General features: G+C 41.1%; 1 protein-coding gene across 1 annotated transcript; it reads right to left on the reverse strand.

Moving 5' to 3' along the window:
• Positions 1-1,620: 1,620 nt before the first annotated feature.
• Positions 1,621-9,083, reverse strand: buc (bucky ball; the record flags this gene model as incomplete). Its single annotated transcript, XM_080417397.1, has 6 exons — positions 1,621-1,775; positions 3,350-3,463; positions 4,502-4,916; positions 5,308-6,554; positions 7,510-7,659; positions 9,077-9,083. 6 exons carry the CDS (start codon positions 9,081-9,083, stop codon positions 1,621-1,623), a joined length of 2,088 nt encoding a protein of 695 aa, XP_080273523.1.
• Positions 9,084-9,822: the final 739 nt, after the last annotated feature.

The following is a 9,822-nucleotide window of genomic DNA, read 5'->3' on the forward strand; positions in this document are numbered from 1 at the left end:
AAGCTCTCAGATGACACCGCGGTGGTCAGCTGCATATCAGGTGACGACACCGTTTAGCCCGACGACAGTGGTGTAAAGTAACTAAGTACATTTACTCAAGTACTGTACTTAAGTATTATTTTGAGGTACTCTTACTTTACTGGAGCGTTTCCAATTGTCTATACTTTTACTTCTACTCCACTACATCTCAGAGGCAAATATTGTACCTTTACTCCACTACAATTATTTGAAAACATTAGTTACAAGTTTATTTGCAAATTAAAATTAATTTTATACCTATGCTATTTGAAAATAGCCGATCTACTGTACAAGCTCACAACTTGTAGATCTGCTATTTTCAAACATTTTTGTACTTTTACTTTTGGTACTTAAGTACATTTTGATACCAATACTTTTGCTCAAGAAATTAGACGATACAAAATAATTTATAGCAGCTTTTGCCTGCCTATGTATGTATATATGTATATATATATATATATATATATATATATATATATATATATATATATATATATATATAGAGGAAGGTAACACCCACGTTCCTCTGGGTGTTCCTAGAGCAGCTCTAGCAAGCTGCTAAAAACCCTCCTCCAACAATGCACCATACTCAACCTTTTACACTACACCACTGGCTCTCAATGTTGGGTGCCATCTAGATATAGATAGAGTACACATTGCAAACACCTTGAAAACATTTACTCATGAATTTTGGGAAAGCAAAAGATGAAGTCAGACTGATACAAGACTTAGATGAAATAAAGACTTTATTGGGCTGGTCCCGCAACAGTGGCAAATCATCATCTGCAAAATAAGCCAGCGCCTCATCTGCTGGTGTGTGTGCAATTTTGTTATGCTCAACAGTGCAAATAATCTCAAAATTAATCCATACATCCCATTTTCTAACAAAAATCTAAAGGTCTCCACATCTTGTGCAGTGCAATGTGCATGTCACCACGTGGTCAAAATATTTTCTTCATATATTAACACCTTGGTTCGCCTCTGTTGGAGCCTGATAGACAAAAAAACACATAAAGAGTAGCATTAATAATAGCAAAGATAATATACCACTTTCAGACATTTTCTTCAAATAAAACCAATCATACACCAACCATCTAAAATAAAGGTGCCATAAAACCAGGAGGTTCACAAACTTTTCCATGCCAAGGACCCCCAATTAGCCATAGACTCTGCCTGCAGCCTCCCCCCTATTGTGAAATGGCTAAAGAAACAGCCAGTCTACAAGCTTGTGCACATTTTTGAAAAACTGACAATGGCATGCACAAAATAGGGACAACAGGTTTGAAGTTGTTACATTAGCACAATAATCTGTGTGTGTGTGTGTGTGTGTGTGTGTGTGTGTGTGTGTGTGTGTGTGTGTGTGTGTGTGTGTGTGTGTGTGTGTGTGTGTGCATACACACACACACATATATATATATATATATGTGAATGATTGTATACATTTTTTTAAAACATGCATTTTCTCTTATTTTCCAATTGGTCCACTGATGCCCCCTGGTGGCCCCCACTTTGAAAACCTGTGCCATAAAATATTTAAACAATACTATGATGTATAATAATAGTCAAACTAAACCTCTAAAGATCTTTTTCTTTTTCAAAGTTCTAGAAACTGTTAATTGTACAACCTCTCTCCCTGTGAAATGGTGGTTCCTCATCGTCGCCATCGTGGTCCTCTTCTTTATCCCGTTGTCGGTGGTGCGTCACTGGCTTGCAGGACACTTTCCTCAGCATCTCTATTGCAGTGTAAAGGACCACACCTGAATCAACAAGGGTTTAACTGGTGCTGCACAATTATGATCTATTGATAACCATAATGCTCTGACAAATTAAACATGGCTATTCATCTTCATATCAGAAACAAAATGTTTATTTTATATAAACGGTGATCATTTTCATCTGCCTCAAGGTGTTTTCTATTTCAAAGTTGCTTATATTCTGCCCCAGAATCCTTTCTAAACAAATAAATGCTCAATTAATTAGTTCAGCCCTGAAACAATGACCTACTAATGTTGTGGATAAAGATACATGATCACACATATCGTCGCCTTGCTAAACTAATGGCCTGTGTCATTTTTTAAAAGTTTTTCAGGAAAATGACAAAACTGATCCAAAACAAAACTATGATATTTCTTAATCATTTCACCCAAAATGTTTATAACAAATAATGACTATTTAAATAGAAATAACACTGTCTGTCAGTTATGTAACATAAGAGGTTTAAATAGGTTTAAATAGGACTAAATCTGACTTAGGCCCAAAAAATAATAGTAAGTAAATAATTTGGCCTAAGTCACAAAACCATGTGACTTAGGCCAAAAAAATTGCCTATTTTGGCCTAAGATTTTACCAGAGGTGGCCAGTGTCATGAGGAGCTGACTTAGGCAAAAATATAATTTTCCTCAAAAAATGACTTAAGCCATTAGTTTAGCAGGGTGACGATATTCAGACTGAGGAAAGACTTGAGCAACTGAGCATAGCGTGCATGCAGTGGTGGGAAAATGTACTAAAATGTTTTACATAAGTAAAAGTATCAATACTGCAATGTAGAAGTACTCCGTTACAAGAAAAAGTCCAGAATTCAAAAAAGTACAAAAGTATTGGAATCAAAATGTACTTAAAAGTACCATTACATTACAGTCATTTAGCAGACGCTTTTATCCAAAGCGACTTACAATAAGTGTATTCAACATAGGTAGGGAACGAAAACTACTAATCACCAGAAGTCTTTAGTGCATTTTCTGCAAAAACAAGCAACCAAGAGTATACCTAGCGCTAAGGTAAAAGTGCAATATATCAGCTACCTATTTCCTTAAACAGATGAGACAAAATAGCTAAATCAAATGAGCATGAGCTAAAACAAATAAGTGTATCGACTAAACAAGATCCAATAGACAATCCAATAAACAATACAGCAATAGAAAACAAGCGTTCGTACAACTAGTTAACAACAAGTAGGTCAGGCAGAGAGGAAGGGTAGTGTTTCCTGAAGAGTAAAAGTAAAAGAGTAAAAGTAGTGAAATGTTTGAAAAGCTCACAATGCGTCGTGATGCGTTGTGAGCTTGTAGATCGGCTATTTTCAAATAGCCTAGGTATAAAATAGGGCTAAAGTGGTTAATGTATGTTTCATGTTGTAATAATTTATATCTGCAAAGTAACTAAAGTTTTCAAATAATTGTAGTGGAGTAAAAGTACAATATCTGCCTCTGAAATGTAGTGGAGTAGAAGTAAAAGTATAGACAATTGGAAATACTCCAGTAAAGTAAAAGTACCTCAAAATTGTACTTAAGTAAAGTACTTGAGTAAATGTACTTACTGCGTGCGTGTATCTTACCTTGTCTTTGCAGAGGGGTCTGTGGTCTCCTTTTGGGTTTCACATCACTGTACTCCCACCTGCCATGGTCTGAAGCATGGTCTGAAGTGGCCACATGGTCTCTGCTAGGTCCATCTAATAGAGAGAACAAAGGCTTCACCTGACCTTCTTCACCCAGTGGTGGAAAAAGTACTCAAATTCTTTACTTAAGTAAAAGTACCAATACTGCAATATAGAAATACTCTGTTAGGGCGCGCTCCCACCGCACTTTTATTTTACCTCTGGGGCAGAATCTGCCAATGCATTGTCAATGTAAATGCGTGGATTCACGCAAGAGCAGATTTTTCCGCTTGTCGCGCAGACCTTGTGTTTACGTGTCTACGGGGACGGTCTTGAATGTGAGTGACAGGTGCGTCACCGCGTTTTTTTGAATCCGCTGGCTGCAAAAAACTGTGGCCGCGCACAACCTGCGTTTTAACAGCCCTTGGCGCGCTCCCTACTTAAGTACAGTACTTGAGTAAATGTACTTAGTTACTTTACACCACTGCCTTCACCGTGTTGGTAAAGCATAGCAGTTGTCCAGTTGACTGATTACAACCACATCAAATCTAGGATCCCCATTATGGGTATCACATCAAATCTAGGATCCCCATTATGGGTATGTCATAAGTGGCAAACACTGATGGAAAATAGCAGATCTACAAGCTCACAATGCGACACAATAGTGTTGATTTCGTCGACTAAAAACGGACAAAATGTTCGTCGACTACCTTTTTTGACTGAAGAAAACTAAATAAAAACTAAGCTATGATGACTAATGACTGACGCGTTGTGAGCTTGTAGATCGGCTATTTTCAACATGCAACCAAGTGTAGAATCAGGCATTACCACGCCCTCAAGGCCCCGCCAATATACATTTTAGTCGACAAAATTAACTGTAGATTTAGTCGACTAAAATCTTATGATATTTAGTCGACTAAAACTAGACTAAAACTAAAACTTTTCAGATGACTAAAATATGACTAAATGGAATTTTATTCAAAAGACTATGACTAAAACTAAATCAAAATGTACTGTCAAAATCAACACTGCACATACTGTACCAGCTGGATATGCGGCAGATTGAAAAAGGAGCGCTCGTTTTCTTCGCCATCGCCACCAAACAGACTTTACCTTGGCAGGTTCTACACTGCGGACCACCGTCAGTGACTTCATCGATGTCTTCAGCCATCTCTCCCCCACAGAGGTCTGACCGCCCCTGCTGGTTCACCGTGTTTGAGGACTCTTGGCACTGGCTTCTTGTACAGGAATGATGCTGTGATGATGCCTGTCGTTGAGAGAGAGAATGGGCCTTCCTCGGCACGGCGTGCTGCTTCCTCACAAACACTCTGGACGGACGCTCGCAGCTTCTGTCCAATCGGCATTCTTCGTCCGAGTCGGCGGCTTCGTCTTCGTACGACTTGGGGCTGTGAGCTTTGCCCCCGGTCGTCCCCTTTGCGATGCTCGTACCGCAGCAGGCGCACAGGAACTTTGTGGAACACGCCGGCCTCGCGTCCCCGGCTCCCTTAACGACATGGATGGGGTAGCGCTGTCACGATTACAAATTGACAGTTGACGATTAATTGTCACACAGATAATTGCGATTAACTACGTAATTGAGCTTTTAGCATTGAACATTGGAACATATAATTATGCATAAAAACGTCATTTCCGTTTGCCTTTTAGGCTTCGTAATCACGAATTATTGCACAGGGCAGATTACTGACATAATAAATCATTTTAAACTATCAAGAATAGTGGAAATAGCTGATCTACAAAGTTACACCGCTTCACTTTGTAAGCTTGTAGATCAGCTATTTCTGCTATTTTTGAAAATATATGAACATATTTCAACATGGAAACGATTATGCAAAATAATTGCGATTATCTCAAATAATTGCGACTAGACGATTATGTAATAATTGCGACAGGTGGCCTACATGGGGGGACCGGTCGGTGACTTCCATAAGCATCCTGCTCGGATACACGTGCTTTGGGAAAAGATCCAGCTCTTCGAGGTCGGTGGAGAACATCTCGTCCCTGGAGGAGAGCTCGTCCAGGGACGGGCTGAGGACGCTCAGCCGCCCGTGGGTGGAGGGCGTGCGCAGCAGGTAGGGGTAGTAGTACGGGGACACCGGAGAGGAGAGGCGGCCCGACGTGACGGACTTCGGTGGTCCTCCGCAAAGCGCCGGACTGTCAGCCTGCAGCGCTCCGCTTGTCAGGGCCTTTTCAAAGGGCAGCTTGAGGATTTGGTTGCTTAATTCATCGCCCACTTCATCCGGAGAGCCTGTGCGACCTTCTGCGTTTGAGAACTTGTCGTTGGTAGTCACGCCTTTGCAAGTCTGCTGTTCGGAGGAAGCGCGAGAGAGCGGTTGCTGAGTAGAAGTGTCTACGAGCCATTTCAAGAGATCATCAGTGTCACGCCTGCAGATGTCCGACTCGTCCGACTGCTTGTCCAAGACTTCTGCTTTGGGGTTTTCCGGCAGCGATGCAGAGGGGTACAGCTTCTCAGGAGCGTCACGTAGTTGAAACACTTCATTGTCGCCGACTGCCGTCTGCAGTGCATCATGGCGCTCCTCGTGGACAGATGAGCTATCAAGGGGCATGTCCTCTTCAGAGCCCACTGACCAGCAGCCCCGATGGCCGAGATCCTCCAGGCTCCTTCGGCTCGACTCTCCGTCATAGACCGCTGCGGTGGAGTCACTTAACATCCCGGTCGGAGACTGCAAATCGCTGCCATCTTTGGCACCACAGGGGGATCCATGTAGGGCACCGTCCTGCTCTTTGCTCCTCTTCTCCTCTTCTGGGGAGTAGATTCCAGAGGACTGGGATGCCACACCCGAGTCGAGCTCCTTCTCGCGTCCGTCCCTCTCGGCAGCCAGCTCTCCAGTCCCAAGCTTCCCCAGGCATTCGATTAGTTTGGCGATGGCATCACTGGGGTCAGTTTGAACCTCGGAGCAGGCCATCTCGCGGTGCACATGAGACTGGGGGGGATATTGATGTTGATAATGTTGTTGGTGGCGAAACGGAATATCGCCAGCCGGAGGCAGGTGAAAACGAGGCTCAAACATCCGTCTGTAGTCCATCGGATGCATTTGGCCTTGCGGGAGAACAAACCCTGGGTACTGCATGTATTGGGGGTTGGCATATGTATACGGGGGTACGTATGGACGTCCAAAGTTATAACCTACACAAGACAAAGGGTGGAAATGAATAATGGGTCATTTTAACAGGCAATTTTAACCTGAATTCTAGTGCTCTATTGGGAGGGCGGCAAAATCTTTAACAAAATACTGTAAAATGCGTTGTTTTAGATTTGCCAGTGCTGTCAATACACAAAACATGGTAAATGTTACATACATACATACTTTATTTCTTACTATTGCTGCTACTCTTTATTATTGTTATTGTTCATGATTGATGATTGATGTTGCAATGTTGAGGAACAAAAACCAAACAATTTGTCTTCAACAACAACAATCCTGAATCGGTGTCAGATTTCCATGTCTTCGCCATAGAACCATTGCCCTTTATGGCCTTCAGACTTGTTCTACGACTTATAATTCTCCATCACATAAGATACCCACTGACTAAACTGCTGTTCTCTTTTTTATACATTTTTATTCCACAGTTTTGCAGAGACACAGCACAGGTAAAATTACCAGCAATATTATATTACTAATTCACCTATTTCCTAGGCTGTGTGTTTTCCACTTCCTGTCGATTTGATCCAATGAAATCCAATGAAACTGGTCAGATGACCAATGATATCCAATGAAATCGACAGGAAGTGGAAAACACACAGCCTAGGAAACAGGTGAATACAATACAGGTCAGTGCTTTCTTGTAGATTAAAAAAATAAATGTTAATGTCCCCTCCCAACTTTCCCCCTGCTCCCAAATACCCCCCCCCCCCCACCGTGAAAAAGAAAAGAAAGAAAAGGGGGGAAAAGAAAAATAGTACAAACAGCATAATGACTGAACCCAGGATAAACCAGTTATCCACACCCTCGAACCTTGGGTGGTTTATACACAATATATCTGGCGTTCTAGTCCAGTGAGGTGGCTTGTAGTGTTTCGAAGTGAGAGATGAGAGCACTGCCAATGTTTGTAAATATACTCAACAGCAGCAATAGACCTACCTCCAGGCAGTCCGTAGAGATAGGGGTTGTGTTGGGGCATTTGCGGCATTTGCCACTGCTGGTAGGGTACGTATGGCTGAGACTGTGGCTGAACGTAGAAGAAAGGTCTGGTATGCCGTTGCTGTCCGTTCCCGGCTGAGTGTGGTTGATCTACAGTGTGCAACAAGTTAAGTTTGTCAGAAACAAGTGCCTTGCATTCAAGACTGATTTATTCCAAACATTAGGTATTAATTAGGCCCTGTGGCAACATGTTTTCCACAATAACAGACCAGGCGGTCAGATACGATATTCAGGGCCGGAATAACCCGGTGGTGTGGTGCCAAGGGCTACGACCTTGGTTCGGTGTCCCCGGGACAGAATGTCGTTAGCAGGGGGTGGGGAGGGGGGGTGCTCCAGCACAGATTTAGCACCATTTCAGCAGGCCCCCCATTTCAGCAGCATTATTGCAATTGTCTGGTCTTTTTTTGCCCCAGGTGTTTGGTGGCCCCTGGCTGAAGCCCTGAAGTCTGCATTAATCCAGGCTAGCCGACATTCACTGCATTAATCTGTCCACACAGTTACTTAAATCTCCCTACTTGTGACAACCGAGCATGCACTTCAGTACTCAACACAAAGCCACCGTTATCTAAGCGAACTGGGCTCACAGTGGCCTTTACCATTCCATAGTTTTCTATAGAAAGGAAATCTTTATCTTGTCAGAGCCATTATTCTGACCCAAAACAACTTTACATAACAACATTATGCATTTCCATGCTGGTCTTCCTCTGTCAATGTCAACCATGTGGTGTCACTAATCAACACCAACCATGGTGGTTTGCAAAATATCTTCACATGATCTTTATAAAAAAAACTATAGAACAAACTATACTGTATAGTATATATATATATATATATATATGCGCTTAACTGTTACAAGTACGGGAAAATAGCCAATTGTAGGGCTTCCCCCTCATAGAAGATGAATCGGTTTGGTGTTAGTTGACTTAAGTCAGTTACTCAGTTTTTTTTTATAGCTTTTCCCACTTGCTATACAGAGTTAATTAAATGAAACATAATCAGCATACCGTATTTCTAAGTATGAGATTTAAAGGAGTGCTTTTACATTATTGCACTTGGCAAACTTACAGATTTGTCAATTAAATCACCCAACATATCATTGATACAATTCTTGGGTTATTATTAGTCAATGGCAGTCTTATTAATTAGGTCTTAAAGGAACCATGCAGTGCATGTATATCAGCCAGATATTAATGCTATTACAGAAAAAATGAAGTAGCCTGATGTTTGGAATAAACCAGTGTTGAATACAGGTTAGTTATGTTGAGTCAGGACTAACATTCAATGTTAAAAACCTAAAACTTTGTAAAACCCACACTGGGCTGGACAATCAGTGTTGGTTTTACAGTTTTTAGGTTGTTAAAGTCCTTAATAATCGATGGACAATGTAATAAATCAATAAACTAGTAACACTGACAACACTAGCTGAGTAGCTTAATATGCCTACATTGATTGAACATTAATCTGCTAAAAAACAAATCTGCAATGGGGAAACTTAAGTAACCATTACCGTCCATCTTCTCACACGTGCGTGATGAAACTTTCTCTCGAGTTTATAGGCTATAGTGGGTTCTTAAAACATCACAGAATGAGAAGCAATAGCTACCTCAAACACCGAAAATTACGTTCCCATGTCAGTATCTAAATAAACAAGGACAATTCTTTGTATGGTTTGGTTTGGTTGGAAACGCCAGTCTACCTGAACGCCCATCAATGATAATGTGTAACACCTGTGTGAGCTGCAGGTCAATTAATCAATGATGGGTTTGTATGCCCACAGCGTCAACACTTGACGTTTCCTAGTTTTGTTCGCCAGAGGGCAGCCTTTCGCCTTTGCAGGAGGAAGACAATCTGGGCAGTGATGGAATAAGTACTCCCATTTTTTTTACTCAAGTAAAAGTATCAATACTGCTGTGTAAAAGTACTCTATTACAAGTAAAAGTCCGGAATTCGGAATTTACTTGAGTAAAAGTATAACAGTATTGGTATAAAAATGTACTTAAAGTACCAAAAGTGTGTACCATTTCACAAGTTTTCAAGTGTATATAAAATATTTTGAAAATAGCAGATCTACAAGCTCACAATGCCTGCATGTATGTTTTATAATAATAATCGAAATCTGCAAAGTAACTAGTAAATAAAGCTGTCAAATAATTGTCGTGGAATAAAAAGTACAATATTTGCCTCTGAGATGTAGTGGAGTAGAAGTAAAAGTATTGAAAATTGGAAATAGGCCTACTGAATAAAGTAAAAAAT

This window comes from Gymnoscopelus braueri (genome assembly GCF_963280865.1).
Source record: "Gymnoscopelus braueri genome assembly, chromosome: 21".
Taxonomy (NCBI): domain Eukaryota; kingdom Metazoa; phylum Chordata; class Actinopteri; order Myctophiformes; family Myctophidae; genus Gymnoscopelus; species Gymnoscopelus braueri.